The 17454-nt window shown below is 40.7% G+C and overlaps 1 protein-coding gene across 2 annotated transcripts in view; it reads right to left on the bottom strand.

Annotated features, from left to right (window-relative positions):
- ABTB2 (ankyrin repeat and BTB domain containing 2) overlaps nt 1-17454 on the bottom strand; it is a 125776-nt gene that overhangs the window by 23697 nt on the left and 84625 nt on the right. For both annotated transcript variants that reach the window (XM_065754979.1, XM_065754978.1), the window contains exon 3: nt 16306-16516. In XM_065754979.1, coding sequence (XP_065611051.1) covers nt 16306-16516 — 211 coding nt within the window. The remainder of the gene's footprint in view (nt 1-16305; nt 16517-17454) is intronic.

Below are 17454 nucleotides of genomic sequence, written 5' to 3'. Positions count from 1 at the left end.
TTAAGGGCCTCATAACCAGGAGCCACCCCAAATGGATTGACTGAGATGTTGCCATGTGCCACAAGCACAATTCCAGCTGCAAAAGAAGACACTGATACAGTCTGGAGCAAAACATGAATACAAACTACAAGCATTAACTGAAAGAGCCTGTAACAACATGCTATGTGATAGGCAGAAATAAACACAGGCAGAAAGCCAGACTGGGTTGTCTGTTATTCTTGGATTAACCTTGATCTTGTGGCCAGAAAAGCCACGAGGTAACTCTTACGGCTCATTCCAGGTGCTAGGCTGGCAAAATGAAAGCAAACCACAGTGCACTACCTGCAACAAGAATTATCTGTCTCAGTGTGATTCTTCACTACCCAGCGGTGCAGCTCCTCCTTCATCATCTTTTTTTTTTTTTTCTTTGCCCATTATAGTTAATTCCTGCAAACACTAGTAGGAATGAGATAACAGGCCAGTTAGTTATTACTTCAATCATGCCAATGTGCATATGTTAAAAACATATGCTGATTCTCAAGCCAAAACCAATCTGCCAGATTCAATCACAGAACTAATTTTCAGGGCCCAGTTATAAAATCTTGAATGCAGAGCGTTGCCATGCTTATGAAAATTGCCTGAAGCTCCCGAGTTGCAACTGTGAGAACAAAGAGCCAGTAAGAGAAATATTTTCGTGCTGTTCTGGAATACTCAAAACTGTTTAATTATAACTGCCAAAGTTTGCTCTGCTGAACAAAGACAATCCTGAACAAAGCAGGGCTTTAACAATAAGTAGGGAAACTTTAGCGTTTACCTTACAGCATGAGCCAAAATCTAGTTAATATTTCTTAAGACAATTTTTCAATCATAAAGTAATAGTAGATAGAAACTAAACACTTAAGACTAAACTACAACTCTTTCATATTTCAGAACAACAAAAAGATGCGTTTGATTTCTATTTTCATTGCTTGATGCATGTTACACTTCCGTGCCATGTCATGCTACTGTGAGCATGGCCTCCTTGTAAATTAATCTCACCTGACACTGATGTGTCAGTGTATTCCTAATGAAAATCTAAGTAATCTTTTGGCTTTTTATATTCTTGCAATCTGAGAAGTTCCAGAAACAACTTTAGCATGAAGGCACAAGAAAGGTACTAATACGTGCACATGAAGAGAACTGATTTTGGAGCTCTCTTAGGTACAAACTAAAATCAGGCAGTCACTCGAGCCAGTAGTGTAATTATGTAACTGGGGTTCTGGCTGCTGTACTAAAATCACAGAAGAGCTCACAAAATAACCAAAATTTTATAATCAATTTTCTTGAATAAAAGGCAATCAAGCCCACAGGGTGTAGCATTTGTGAATGAATAGGCAGCACTCATCTCTGTAAGCCAGTGCCAGGTAAGACACACGACACATGTCATTAATGAAAGATTATGACAGGGAGTCACTGTTAGTTGAAATAGAAGCAATTGTGGCATTTAAAAAATTATTTTGCCAGAAAACACAAATTGAGCCTTACTAGCAAGCTGTTCAATCAACATACTCCTCTCATGCCTTCAAAGACCTTACATTCTGTTCCTTGGATCTTGTTTAAAATATGTGAAAGAGCTGCTGCTGTGCAGAAATAAAGTATACACACACTCTCAATAAATGTCAGTTACTAATTCTGTGTTTCAGTACCTCAATGTATACCTGCCCACTCCAATCAGGAACAACGTAGACAGGATATGTGTAAAGTTAAAACAAAAATCTCTTGCCATCCTGGTTATCAGCAGCCTCCCACCATCTACTGAACTGTAAAAAGTGTTCCCTCCTCTTCGGAGAAGTTCCATAGGTCCGAAGTCTGATGTTCCCATCAGAAATAAACTTATGCACTGCACACAATGGCCTTAGTTGACAAAATGTCATGAACTCCAACAAGGCTAATCTCTACTCTCAAACAGTCAGCCCATAAACATAACTCACTCAGCTGCTTTCCCTGTTTCTCCAAGAGTACAACGTTGTCCACATGCACGCTGCAGATTCTAGCAGCTAGCCTGGATCCAGTTCACAGAACACATGCATTTCTACATCACAAACTGGGGGAATCTTCACAAATGACAATCTTGCAAACCAGAAAGGTGTAAGGCACATACCTTCAAAATCTTGATCTGATCATACATGTAGTTGCTAGGACTACTAGCAAAAGTATGCAGCCAGAAGCACGCACTGTGGCATAGGCGTCAAGGCTATTTTTTATCCCATCTCTTCCTAAGAAGGGACACTTCAATAATCTTGTACAAATAGATTAGATTTACGTTCTAATGGAGGGTAGGAGAGTGGAGTTTTCTTATACACAGCTAAAACTAGCAATAGGTTTAACCTGCTTCACTTTGACTACTGCCTAGCACACAGCTCTGTGGCTACTACAGCTAATGTCTGACATTACAAAATAAGAATATTTTGTTTCTAGTACTAAATTAGAAGGATATTTTTTCCCTTCAGGACTGTTAAAATTCTGCTGTCAGAAAGCAGATCTAAAAACACAGAAGCATCTATCAATGTCATGCATCAATTCTAATGCCAACTGCAACATGAACAATTATTTTTCTTCCATTTGTTGAAAAATAAACTATAATTCAAAATCTCTGTCTGCTCTCCATTTCATTACCTGTTGCTTGAATAAGCTTTCCTTATCAACACCCAGTACTCCACATTTCAAACACAAAGGAGGAATCACAGAATTATAGGGGTTTGGAAGGGACCTCTAGAGCCCCCCTGCCGGTGCATCACTATACCTGGGTGAATGCCTTTTCTGTAGGTAGTCTAACTAACTTAGTTTGGTCACCTACCCTTGAGCAAAGATTAAGCATAATAAGCACCTCAACACAGAGATTTTAGTAGACAAAAAGAGGTTCCAAAGTGAGTTAATTAAACTATTGCAACATTTCTTGTATAAGGAAGAATGGGACGCCCAGATGGAAAGTCATTTAAGGAACATATGTTTCTGTGGTGTTCCAATGCATCAAAATTCTTCAGAGAGAACCTTCCCAAAGAGTTTGGCACCACATCAGGGAACTTAGCACGGCTACCTGGCACAGTGCAGTGCTGCACAGAGGTAACTCTTCATCACACAGTCTGGATACTGGAAGCAATATAATTGCAACAAGATGTATTCTGAGCAGGTTTATAATAGTCCTATTATGATTTCATGCTGAAGTACTTATGCTCCTCTCAAATAGCTTGTCTATCTTCTCCTAATGCTACCTTGTGTATATCCTTTCATGCTGAAAGATCTTAGCAGTTCTAAAGCACTTGCATCATAAGACTCTATACTGCTTTGGAAGTAAGTCTTGTCACTGAAGAGGTGGAGAATGGCTAAGTGAATTGCTTACAGTAGCAGAGTTTTCCAGAAAGCTTAGGAATAAATACATACAGCTTCCCTTTCTCTGTCCTATTCTCTAGCCTTTAAGATGTATTTTCAAACCCATGCAAGAATGAACTTTAGGTATATAGTCTTCAATGGAATTGAAGATCCCAGCAGTTTGACTTCATGTACCCCTTTCAGCAGCATCCCTTCAGATTTACACTGATAAGCTGAGAGAGTAAAATATGATTTGTTCATCACCTTTCATCTCTGAGCAAACACATCAGACCAGCATGAATTGTATCAGCACATGGTTGTTTAGCACCAGAAGAATCCACAAACCAGAACTGAATCTGCTTAGACATGTAACTCATTTGAATAGGATTTGTATTGCAGAGCAGACATGTTTTTAAAAACAGTCAGCTCAGCATTTACTGTAAGAACACTTGATGAAAACAGCACAATTTAGCATCCTAAGTGACAATCAGGTCATGGCTGGACATGCACTTGTAGGTATGGGACCAGGAAACGCAAACTGAGTCTCCTTTAAAAGGAGACAAAGCAGAGACATTCAATCTAGGATTACCCCAGGGAAAGCTTAGTTTCTAATCCCTACAAGGTCAAAGAGAAAGAATGATTGTTGCTATTATCATAATTTATACCCAGAAACGTTTACTCTTCAGAAAAGCTTAGCTCTCAGGTCTCTGTAACAAAGATGTCAGGAGCAATAAGAGAGAAAACCCCAACAATTTGTCAACTGTGGCTGCTGCACTGCAAAAACTCCAAGCTGTGCCTTTATTTAGCTGATGCTTTAGCACGGGCCATGCTAACTCCTTCCTCAGGAAACAGGCAAGTTCTGCACGTCTGTAATTTAGTCCAACAGGAAATAATATTAACTTCAATTGGAAACAGCAATTACTGAAAAAGAAGAAACTTGCTGGCTTTTTAACCACCATTCTTTGCAATATATTCAGAATGTTTCACCCAGAGTTGCTACCTTTTTATTTATATTACCTACAGGAGTACCACAGTTATCTTTGAAGAACTACCACTAGGAAAAATGGAAACAGACTGATATTAAATGACAGCAAACAGCAAGTAGACAAATAGACAGTTGGTTCTTTCCTACTTTAACAGTTAGCTGCTGAAAACATGAAGCCGGGGGACCTTGCTTTATTCCCCTCTGTATTTGTAAAATACCCTTTTCATAACACTTGCTATAAAAGTTCGATTTTAACTTTTCCTGCATTACTCTTCCTTCCTTTTTTTATGCTACCTTTGCTGCTTAATCTTCTGATCGTGAAATAGCAAACAATGGACAATATATAACATAGAGGGTCTGCAGGCACTGAACATTTCTGTTTGTGCTAGCCAGGAGAGTACAGGCAACTAATTCAACAAGCTCTCATTTTATCCTACCTTCTTTTTGATCTAAACAGATGGAAACTTAACTGCAGAAGCCAAGAACTTAACATTGAAATCTTCGCAGTAGTTACAGTAATTACTGTAGCCCTAGTTACAGTAATTGCAGAGTAGTAGCGCGAACATACACACAATGGCTATCATCTCTTTGTTACTAAAGAAACGAAGCAACAGTTGCCTCCCTAGTATTCAAACATTTTTACAAGTAGGGGACATTAGCCAGAAACTGCTTGGGGCGAAGACACAGTCGTTCCAGTGACTTCTTGCAAGCATTGACATCTCTTGTAACAGTGTTGTTCAGAAGAAACTTTTGTAACTGCCAGGACAAAGACTGTCAAAAAGTGGCATTGCTCCTCTAGGTAGGTGCTAAGGAATAGTTACTGCCTGCCAAGAGAACAGCCAGCTCTCCAAAACCATGTCTCGATGCTTACCAATGACTGGGAAGTTACCAGCTGACACACAAAAAGCAACTTTAAGGGACAAAAACTGCCATTAGAACCACAGAACAGCTGAGGTTGCATGGCACCCCTGAACATGGTTTTGTTCAAAGCAGGGTCGGCTACAGCAGATTGCCCAGGACCACAACCAGTGGGATTTTGATTACTTCCAAGGAAGGAGACTACACAACCAACAGTGGCAACCTGTTACAGGGTTTTTATTATGGTAAGCATAACTTTATCACATTTCAGTAGAATTTTCTGTATTCCAGTTTGTGCGTTTGTTCTTTAACTGTGCACCAATTAGAAGGGTCTGGTTTCATCTTTGTTTCCCTCTCTGCTGGGAGAGAAATATTTATAGATGCTGATAAGATCTCCCTGAGCCTTCTCTTAGCCAGACAAAGAAACCTCAGCTCTCTCAGTCACACCTCAAATGACAGAAACTGCATTCCAGTCATCATCCTTGTGGCCCTTTGCTGGATTTCTCCTGTATGTCTGCTTCTCTTCTATACTGGGGAGCCCAAAACTGGGCCCAGCACTCCAGATGTGTTTCATTAGGGTTGAGCAGAGTGGAAGGATCTCCCTCTCCACCCGCTGTAAATTCTCTGTCTAATTCAGCCCAGGATGACATCGGCCACCTTAGCAGCAAGAGAGTATTGCTGGCTTACATTTAATATGTTGTCTGATAGAACCTCCAGCTCCTTTTCCACAAAGCTGCTTTCCAGCTTGTCAGCCTCCAGTGTATACTGGTGCCTGGGGTTATTCCTTCACAGGACTGTGCATTTCCATTTGCTTATTTTACCTGAGATTCCTGTCTGACCAGTTCTTCAACCTACTGAGGTCCCTCTGAACAGTAGCACAGCCACCAGGTGTATCAACGCTTCTCCCATTTTGATATCACCTGCAAGCCTGCTAGGGATGCACTCTGTCTCATTATCCAAGTCATTAATTAAGTTGTTAAACAGTATTGATCCCACCACTGACCCCTGGGGCATATCACTAGTGACTGACATCCAGCTAGACTTTGTGATGCTGATCACAAATCTGAGCTCAGCCAGCTCTCAAGTGTACTTCCCTTTCCACTTATCTGGACCATACCTCATCAAATTTGTCTATAAGAATGTTAAAGGATACAGGGCCTCAATGTCCTTCTTGTAGTGAGGGGCCCAAAACTGAACACAGTACTCGAGGTGTGGCCGTACCAGAGCTGAGTACAGGGGGATGATCACCTCCCTGCTCCTGCTGGCTACACTATTTCTAATACAGGCCAGGATGCCGTTGGCCTTCTTGGCCACCTGGGCACACTGCCGGCTCATGTTAAGCCGAGCATCAACCAACACCCCCAGGTCCTTTTCCTCTCTACATTCTTCAAGCCATTCTGCCCCAAGCCTATAGCATTGCATGGGGTTATTGTGGCCAAAGTGCAGGACCCGGCACTTGGTCTTATTGAACCTCATCCCATTGAGCTCAGCCCAGCTGTTCAGCCTATCCAAATCCCTCTGAAGGGCCTCCCTACCCTCAGGCAGTTTGACACATCCTCCCAACTTGGTGTCATCTGCAAACTTACTGAGGGTACACTCAATTCCCTCGTCTAGGTCATCAATAAAGATATTAAACAAGATGGGCCCCAAAACTGACCCTTGGGAGACACCACTCGTAACAGGACTCTTATCGGTATTTTACCTATCCAAGCACTATGGTCTCCTAGCAAAATGAAATGACCTGAAGATCCCTCCATTTTATTTTCCTTTTGTTTGCCCAGTATCTTGTGGATATGAAACATTTATTTTTTCCTCTACTGCTCTATCCAACTTGTTCATTATTACAGGTTTGCATTTCAGCATAAGTTACATTGGTGAAGAAAATTAACTCCAGGAAGAGCTCCCAGGGATGCCAGATCTTTATGCAAGAAACCACTGTTTCCTTTCCAATCAGTCACCACTGATAGTTCTACAGCAATTAAGTAGGCATAGGTGTTTACTATTAAAGCTTCACTGTGTTCTAAAAGGGGAGCCATTTAATCTGAAAGGGACCTCTGGAAATCATCCAGTCCAACCCTGGATATTCACAGCTCTGACACTCATTCAGTTCATATACTAATATAATATTTTAAAACCACTTGCAGCTGCACCAAACAGATCAGATATTTTTATTTATATTTTAATATAGAGTAGGCATCTTGATAATTTACCAACAGTTTTAAGATATGATCAGCAAATGCAGTTCACATGACTCTCAGAGTCTGTCAGTAATCCCTGCTGGAGTGCTCCTCATTTACCTCCTGCATCCCTATTGTGTCAGAGGAGCTGAACCCCTCCAGGATCAAAGGAAGATAATTGTGAATTGCTGCAAACAAGCTCAGAGATGAGGTGGATTATCAGCGATAAGAAATATGAACGCTTGGCTGGCATGAAACCAGCACCAGCTGTTGCTGCAGTAGCTATACTTCCAATCCTCTGGCCCAGACTGTCCACACATTTAGGCCTCAGTGACACAGTAGCCCCTCCAGAGGACCAAGCAAGTGCATCTATTCTAGATTGTACTGTCAGTTTATCTGTTTACAGGTGTTTAAATATCAAGTCACCTATTCACACCTTCTAATTATTTAGGTGACCTGCCCCCCTGCACATTCATATCTGACATCTGAGACTTCACATATTGATCCTTAACTACTGTTCACAGAAACCAATGCATACTCTGTAGTGAGGACTCAAGAGTCTGACTTTTGGGCGCACAGCTGCAGGTAAAGTTATTTGAGCCAAACGTTTGATTCACTCTGAAAGTTCTTGTTCATCTGTAATGCTTCCCTGTGTGCCAAGGCTGGCATAGGGAGGCAGTCCCTTCGCTCTCAATGAAGTCAGTTCTGCGCTGTTTGATTTGGTATTCCAGGGAGATTCTTGTCCCTGCAATTCTGCAGAGAATTTAAATAACCTATGTTTGCATCACACCCCTATTCCAATACAGAAGATCAGAAGATACAGGCTACTTTGGAAACACTCTAGTTAATGTTACAAACTGCTTACAGCCAGCAATATGGGAGAAAGGCTAGTCTGCTCCAGGTGCGAGGCAGAGTTACAAAAAAACTGAGCAGTGTTTGTTTATACAGACAACATAAAAGACAGAAGAAGAATCTAATTCAGAGTAGACCGTGTTGCCAGTTCCAGCAGTTACACTTGGATTAATTTGATCCTCAGGGTTTGCAAGTAATTCCCCTCACTACTGGCAAGGTCGCCCCTCACTTTTCAATATTACAGCCTTTGAACATGAAGAAATGAACTATTCAAAAAGGGAAGGAAAGGAAGATGGAAAGGAAGACAGATGGACAGACATGATGACCCAGGACTTAATCCCGAATCTCTCTTCAGTCTTTCTGTTAGGATATCAGGAGCTTGTATGTAGAATCTGCATGAGATCTGACTCTCTTAAGTCAGTAGTTACATTTTCAACTCCCAAAACTGTGGAAAATGTCAAAATATATCGTGCAACTATTTAGTGTGGGTTTAATACAATACATAATCCTGTCTAATGTCAGAAACAGCACTACTGATATACAGTTAAGTTTAGTCAATAGATGCACATTGACTGTAGATTATTAGCCTCCAAAATATGGCCATTCACTCTATCTTCCTTGTGAACAAATATCTCACAATCACAACTGAATCCAACACTAGCTGGCCTGTGCTTCATACAGGCTAGAGTACATGCTAACAGAGTCTTTCCTCAGTAATGGTGAAGGAAACTGACCTTACACATTTATAAACTTCTTATTCTTCTACCAAACCTACTAAACTAAGTCTTTCATCAATAACAAGTTTCTGTTTGTTTGTTTTTGTTTTAAAGAGAAAAAACAGAACAAAACAAAATCCAACAGCTTTCTGGGCCCGGGGAAAAAAAAAAGAAAAAAAAAAAGAAAAATAGTTGACCTCTGTTTCTGAAAAATCGCTATGACAAAGTAAACTACAGACAGTAACGCTGACAAGGCATATCCACGCAGTTCTGCACAGCTAACAGTTTGTAGCCATGACTGACCCTGAGATGAGGACCCAATGTAGTACAATGGAAAGCAGGATGCTGCCCCCAGCCTAAATGGATGATACTGGACTTGAAAACAAAACGAAGCATCATTTATCAGATGCCACACATAAGAATTGCAGAAGTCTGTCATGCATTTAGTGAGGCAGCTGTAGAAAGAGCAGAAAGATTCTGAGGTCTCTCAGACAATAGAACTCCAAACTTAATTTACTGCAGGCTTTTTAAAAAACACAGCTCATTGAAATAGGTATATCAAGTTCTCTTCCTCAATCATGGTAACAATAGGATATGGCTGTAAAAGAAAAGAATTCAGACATAAATATATAAAATTTAAATCAGGACAGGCTAGGTCACAGATAAATCTAAAAGACAGACAATGATGTAGCTATTCCACTTAATAAAATTCCATAAACCTGCACTTTAAAGGAGTAGAGGGGAAAAAAGCCTCATGACAGATCACTGAGAGTCTGGAAACATCCATCTGGAGAAAAGATTTGTTCTTAACTAGTTCTGAAAGCAGTGATACTTCGCAGTGATGTCTATGATGCATTTTAAGCAACCACAGGTCACCCCAGCAGGCTCTGCAGTTTATTCCTGATTTTCCTTCTTTTTCTGCTACTTGGATGGCCATGCAATAACAAGCAAGACTTTCTGGATACAATTTGCATTTACAATTGGGTCGCTAGTATGCTCTATAATGTGAACTGATGATCACATGGATCAAATTTTACAGTGATTAAATCACTCCTGTCTCAAGCCACTGCAAAATTAATATTCAGTGTTTTTCTAGCAGAGGGGAAGAAAACAGCTAATTGTGAGAGAGACAACTAATGGCTCTAATTATTTCTAATGGTGCACCATCAAGAATAAAGATACTAAGATCAAAATGATGTTGTTTTCAAATTGAGAATTTCGTACAAAATGACAAGAGGAGGTCATCTTCATCAGGTAGTCACAGAGGATTTACCAATAGCCATAGCACAAGATTAATAATAATAATAATCATCATCATCATCATCAAACACTGCAAGACTCCTGATAAGGAAACTAAACAAGAATATATTTGAAAGGAATGCTCTAGAAAAGCACAGACACAAGCTACTCAAAGGTTTTTTTTCTCAGTAAAAGTCAGTGGCACGTCTCTGATGTATCTGAAGACAGACTGAATTTTACAAAGTAAGAAAAATGAAATAGGATAAATAAGGCCACTGCTCCACACTATTCAGTTTGGGTATGAGTACTGTAATCTGAAAACACAGCAGGCTGAGGCACAAACTCGATTAATTTCAAGGATGCTTGGACAGGATTGTGACACGTTATCAGGAACTCTTAATGTAGACCTATCTCTGGTCTCCATGCTAGCCAGGGTAAATTTGGACTGTATGCCACAAGACAAATATCAAATGTTTTTATTTAAATCAGTAGGTCAAATATTGGAAGAATATAGCCTTTGAGCAAATAGTACTCAAAAATAGCATGAAAGAACTACAGTCATTCTCCTGGCAGCATCAGATCCCCTCCCAATAAATAATGTTTTAGAGAAGGCATTTCTGGAAATACTCCACAGAACACAAATAGATTGCTCAGCTCCTTCTTACTCCCTGCTAACAGAACACAGGAGAGTAGGCATTAGCCCATTTCTCCTGCTTGATCTTTCCTAAAAGATACAGTATGCAGACTGTCCGTGATTGCAGCTGGCTTCCTGCAATGTCCACAATGAATCCATCTGAATTTCCACGAAATCAGTAAGCCTTTGATTTTACTGCTGGCAGTTGATGAATTCTACGTTGGCCCTGGAATTTTACTAGCGTTTTGCTAGATTTTCACTGACAGTCAGATGGGTACCTTGTGTATGCTTCTGCTGATGTAGATGGTTTAATATTCACTGACTTTTAGATTAAAATAATGCACCAACAAATTCAGACATAAAATTTGGCATGTCAACAATTCAGAGACCTCAGAAAGATCTGGCCATAGAATCATGGAATGGTTTTGGGTTGGAAGTGATTTTTAACATCATCTAGATTAGTCCTAACTTCCCCTTCCGTTGCCCCCCCCCCAGCTATAGGCAGGGACACCTCCCTCTGACCAGGCTGCTCAGCCCCATCTAGCCAGGTCTTGAATGCTTCCAAGGGAAGGAGCATCCACAATCTCATTGATAAAGTATATCTATAAAAATTCCTTCCTAATATCTAGTCTAAATCCATCCTCTTCCAGATTAAAATAATTTCCCCTCAACCTGCACTTATAAAAAGTCCCTCCCCAGCTTTCCTGTAGGCCCCCTTCAGGTACTGGATGGCCACTATAAGGTCCCCCCAGAGCCTTCTTCTCCAGGCTGAAGAGCTCCAGCTCTCTCAGCCTGTCCTCATAAAGGAGGTGCTCCAGCCTTCTGATGACCTTTGTGGCTCTCCTATGGACCTCCTCCAGCTGATGTGTCTGGATGCACGAGTACTGATGGACAAGCCTACTGTTACTTTTAGAACCTTCTACAGCTATATATATCAGCTATAGAAAAATGACTTATAAGACAGACTATCAGCTACACAAATAGGAAGCAGGATCCAAATTTTTTTTTATTTTTTATCCTTTTCTTTGTTTTGAGTTATACTAACTTTCCTACAATAAATGCTATACACACACAGTAATCTGTACTTCTGGGATCCTGCATCCAAACAGATAAGATGAAGGCAGTCAATGGCTTCTATTTCAGGCTTTAAGTCTGCTCCACTGCCCTAGCTGTCAATTAATCTTAGGTAGACTAGTCCATCCAGCTGTAAAATGAGACCAGAATACTGACCTCAATTTGTGCTCTACAGGGAGCAAATACTCCATGAGATAAGTATCAATCAGAGACTAATCTTGTCTGGGCACACTGTTAAAAGTAAGACAAAAGCTTTATATTCCACTTGGGGAAAAAATGAAGAAGAGGGGGAAAAAAAATCTTAAGTTTACCTTTGGATGGCCCTTCTCAAGTCATAGTATCCTAAAAAGAACGCCAGCAAACATGCTCTGCTGCTCTGGGACATGATCTCACACTACAGAGCACTCCCAAGCTCAGCAAGCTTGACATAAGCAGCGGGGGAAAAGCAGAGCAGAAACAGAGCAGAGAGAGAGAGGGAATGCCACACAGCTGCTACCTCTCCATGGCCTAGAAGCACAATACCTGATCTCTTACACAATATACACTAACATTCTTGAGAAACTAAAAATAAATAAATAAAGTACTGCTCAGCAGAGAGACTTTTTGCAACAGGAAAGACAGATGTACTCTAATGGCACAGACAAGTTCTTAGCCTTCAGGCAGTTGGGTTAGTGAATAAAGCATCTTGATCTCAACCTTAGGGTCTAATTCATTTGCCAACATATTGTACAAGTGGTGCTCTACTTGCAAAATGCTTCCTTGGGTAGCTTATTTGACACCAAACAGCAGATAGTTCACTGCCCATGCAGCAAACACAGTCAGTTTGGGGGTTTCAATGTGGTCATAGAGCAAGCAGCTGTATTAACTGAGAAATGTTTCAAACCTTTTGCTAAGGATATCCTGGTGCTTCTTGTCTAATTTTGCTTATTCTTCTCCTTCAACTTTAGTGCCTTCACCTGGAGGTAAGGTATCAGGACCAGATAGTTTACTGTTCTCAGTACTTCAGCTGACAAAGTATTTAGCACAGATAAGGAACACATCGGTTTAAGTTGCATCTATTCACTGGGGTGCCTCACAAACCTGACTGCAAGTATGTTTTCATACCTTGTACAATTTGCTGCAGGATACATTCAGAAGTTTGGCCTGGCTTTTAAAAGCTCTGTATGGCAGCCCAGGCATGACAGCCTCCACTGTGCACAGTTTCAGAACTTGTAATCTACGTTTGCTTTCATGTCACAGGGAAGCACAGTAAAAACCTTCCCGACCTCACTGCGTTATAATTTTTATAGCACTTTGAATCACATTGTCACAGTGTGACACACAGAAAGCTCACAGACAACAATAAAGCAAAATGGATGGTAGGCTGTCACAACCATAGATGTACCACAAAACTGCAGGTCCTACTGAATCTATATGGCTCACAGATCTTTCCAAGATAAAGATGAGGTTTTACCAAGTCTGTAGCTCTAAGAGCTGTCCCACTCTTTGCTAAAAATCAGATTACTAATCAACAATGATATTTATACAGCAAGCTGTGAACTGAAGCACAAGCAAATACAGAGTAGGTCAGCATTATTGGCCCTTGTTTGTGACCGAGATGTTTTTCAGTAGAAAACAAACTAGGATTGCAACGTACGTCACAAGAATATTCCAGAGAGGGAACATAAACGCACAAAAGAGTTTGCAGAGTCTGCAGCTGATGTAGCACAGCTTAATAAAGAATAAAAGAACTGGGCTGCACAGCTTTGCCAACCCACATTAGGTGAATCGGTGCTCTCATCTATTAAGCCATAAGTCAGGCATCTTACATGCAGCCTCAACTATCTTTCCTCTTAAGCTAGGAATGAGTACACTAACTCCTGTATAAAGTGCTGCCAGCAAAATTTGTACCACTGGCTATACTAGATACCCACAGAAGTCAATACATTCAGACACATACAAATACACCCTGGAGCACGTGAAAGTTAAGACTGGAAGTTCTTTTCTGACATACTGGGCGGTATTAATTTCATTCTCAGGTTTAACAAACTTCTTGCAGCCAATTGTTTAACCCGATAGGCCTCCAATTCTGTTTTTCTTCCCTAATGCCAGTTTTTGCTCCATTTTAATATATTCCCTTTAATTTCCTTTACAGCTAAGTACTGGTCAGAAAAAAAGTTGCAGAAATTTCCCTGACAGCAGCTGTTACAGGATCTAGTGAAGATTTAAAAATAGAATAAGAGTTGCAGCCTCAATTTCAAAAAATACTCCAGTAAACCATGCAAAGAGAAACATTTGGGAGCTGTTGGAGAAAATATTTAACTGATTTAACTGGTTTATTACCAGCATACAAAATAAACAGCTGCAGTACCATCATTATGAGAGTATTGAAAAGAACATAACACAAAATAGAAAGCTTAATCTACATTTCTGCTATGAGGTGCTTGTCAGATTCAGCTGTAAAACTGTGAAAACTACTGCTACAACCTGGCGGAATGTGGCCCCATGAAAGCTCATTTTCTGCACAGTGTGCTAACATGAAATACAAAATAAACCATTTAGAACTAGGGAGAGCATTTGACTAAGATCAGTAAACCCCCCAAAAAACAGAGCTACCAAGGGGCTCTGCATTGTGCAGCCAGACATCTTCCTGTATCTATTTTATTTAAATTTATTTAACTCTTCTTGGTTTTCACACATGAAATCAGTTCCCTCTCTCATGCTACAGTTATGCCCACAGATCCTTTTGAGAGTGCATTCTCTTCTGGAGAACGATCACACAGAAAGAGAAACCTTTTTTAGTTTGAAAAACAGCTGAGCTCCCAGATGAGACCTCAAAGAAGTTGGTCCAGTACAAGCTGTGATAAAGTACAGAAAGATAGTTTAGCAACCAAAGGAAAATCAAAGCAAGTAAACAGTGGAGGTAGCTGCACAGACCAGTAACACGTAAATCACTTTGTCAGAATAGGCAACTAAGCAAGGACAGATTTGTACTTTTCTCTTTATCTCTTTTTAAGTCTTCCTTAACTTAAGTAACTTACTGAGACTGCAGTTATAGAAGCTGCCTTTTGTCCAACAGGTTTTTCTGCACCCAGTCTGTAAATTCAGAGCCTTAAAAAAAGACAGTTCAGTCTACTGCTATTCTCAGGAAATCATCTCACTCCTAAGCAACCAAGCTCTGACCCTGAAGCCACCAACCACAGCTCCACTGATGAGGAATGCAGCTATATAGGAGGAAGGCTTGGTACAGGCCTAACTAGGAGCCAGGACTGACCTGCAGCATCAGAAACATACTGACTGAAGACAGTGCAGTAATGAAATGGTTCAATAAAAATTAAAAATAATAATTAAAAACCAGACAAATTACCATGATTTCAAATCAACTTTAGAAGCAGGGGCTGTCAGTTAAGCCTAAAGTACAAAGAAACATTATTCACAAATCTGCAGAGATGTTCTCCTCTACCAGCTCACCCATCCAACAAACACCCTGCTTTCCCCAACGTCCAGCAGGCTAAAAGAAATCCAAATGGTAAAGCAGCTAAGTATTGGCTACTGTTCATTGGAAACCAAAAAATTCCATTTAAGTAACATTTCTGAAATAAATACGTAGTCCAATATGCATTTCAAACTGGGGAAACTTATGCCTTGAAATATCTAGGTGTCTGTGCAGGAAACAACTGCAAGTTAACCAGCTACCTGTCTGCCTTTGAGCTGACGAGCACAAGAACAGGATCTGCCTGACCTGACAAAGAACTTGTGGTGAGGGCTCTGAGGACTCCTAGGCTCTGAGCTGCCACTTGCCTGTCAGGCAGTCTGCCAAGGAGCCATGCAGGAAGGAAACTGGGGAGGTTTCTACCAGAAAAAAACATCCCACTGGAAAATTTTGGACCCACTCTAATAATAAGCCTACTTTCAGAGTCAGGTATGATGCTGGCAGAAGGCATGGCAACCTACTGCATTTTCTGTTCAGTTGCTGGCTTACTATATATGCTTCTTCCTATACTGGACACACAGCATCAACTGAAGTAATCTCTAAGTAAGGTCAGTCATAAATCCTTTTGAAATTCAGCTCAGCAAATGACATTCCTTTTCCTGAGAACGATGACAATTGTTAATTGGTGCTATTCAGAAGGTAAAATTTTCTTTGGTAAGGTCTTTACTGCTTTAGGCAACCACATGTACTTTTGGCAGTGTGTCCAGACGAGCCTTGTTGGCAGCATTCAGCATATGCCTCGCTTGGAAAGACTGCATGAAAAAACAGCTCACTTTCCAGTTCCAATTCCAAGGCTTAGTAAACTTGGCAAGGCTGACAGCATAATCTGGCCTGACTGCAGGAATAACTGATGCCTGATAGGTAGCATCCTGCAAAACTGCCAGGGTTGCTCAGGCACACACAGTTACTCAACAAAAGGAGACCTCCTTAGCCTAACTCCCCGACTACTAACAGTTCACCAGCTCACATACCGTTCATTGTTCAGGGTCATTCTTGGAGGATCGAGGTTGGGATTCTCCATAGACTCCATTTGAGGACAGCGTAGGAAGTAATAGAGGGTGTGGAGAGCATCAGGGGACCAGGAGATGGGTTGCTGCTGCCGGGTTTGCCGAACAGGGCTCATGCCTGGGCGAATGGTGTTCAAGCACTGCATGTGGTGCATTGCCCGTGATACCAAGTCACCTGCAAAAACAGAAAGAATGCAGAAGTATCTATTATTCATCCACAGTCCTCTTTTAGTACAATCTTTCAGCTGAATTGAATCTCTCACTGCTAAGAGAAATGCCCTTTGCGTACAAATATTTATTTCACTAAGCTAAAAACTGCCCCCAAGGCACCACTTCTTCCAGTTTGTTCTAAGAGGAATTTAGCTTTCTTTCAAACAGAGTTATGAGTTAGAAAATAGAAAATGAAATTCCTCTCAGACACCATACATTCAGAACAATAGCCTTACAGTGATTTTTCCATCCTGTTTTTATGTTTTTCTCCTTTTCCCCACCATGTAAAAAAGTTTCTTGCCTGCCTACAAAAACCATTTATATCTTTGTAAAATGATTATTGCCTGAGTTGGGAGCATAGCTTACACATGGCAAAAACAGTATTACCAATACAAATACATTTTTCCTAATCTCCACAATCACTATTTTATGTTAGGAGATTATTCCCATTTCCTTCAACTGAGCTCTGAGGTTCAGGCACTTGTGACAAATATGATCAATAGAGAAATCCATTCTTTTAGGAGTCTGATTCTCTCTTCCTCTCTCCACCTGCAGCTCTCTCCTGAACAATAAGACCTGACTCCCCTATTAAGAAAACAAACTTCATCATGTTGACTGTTATAAGCTGTACCATGAATTTCCCCTGAGCCTTGTAAGAAGTGCAATCCAGAAGCTTTCAGAGTGGCTGGAAGAAGACAATCTTCAAGCTCTGCTCAAAGAAGACAACCTGCATTACACAGTTTCTAGGAAAAGACTTAAAGGCTGCAGATTTATAAAAAAGTTCACAGAGCAGAGACACCAGGACAGCAGCTATGCAGAAACTCTTTAGTCACATAAAGCTGACATTTGTGTAACGTGCTTGCTTTGGGCACACCCTGTTTACTCTCTTTTTATTGTGGCATG

This window comes from Cyrtonyx montezumae, unplaced genomic scaffold (assembly GCF_038088225.1).
Source record: "Cyrtonyx montezumae isolate F1298 unplaced genomic scaffold, pur_monq_1.0 scaffold_10, whole genome shotgun sequence".
NCBI classification, from domain to species: Eukaryota; Metazoa; Chordata; class Aves; order Galliformes; family Odontophoridae; genus Cyrtonyx; species Cyrtonyx montezumae.
The sequence above is the reverse complement of the archived record's forward strand: the minus strand, read 5'-3'. Positions and strand labels throughout refer to the sequence as shown.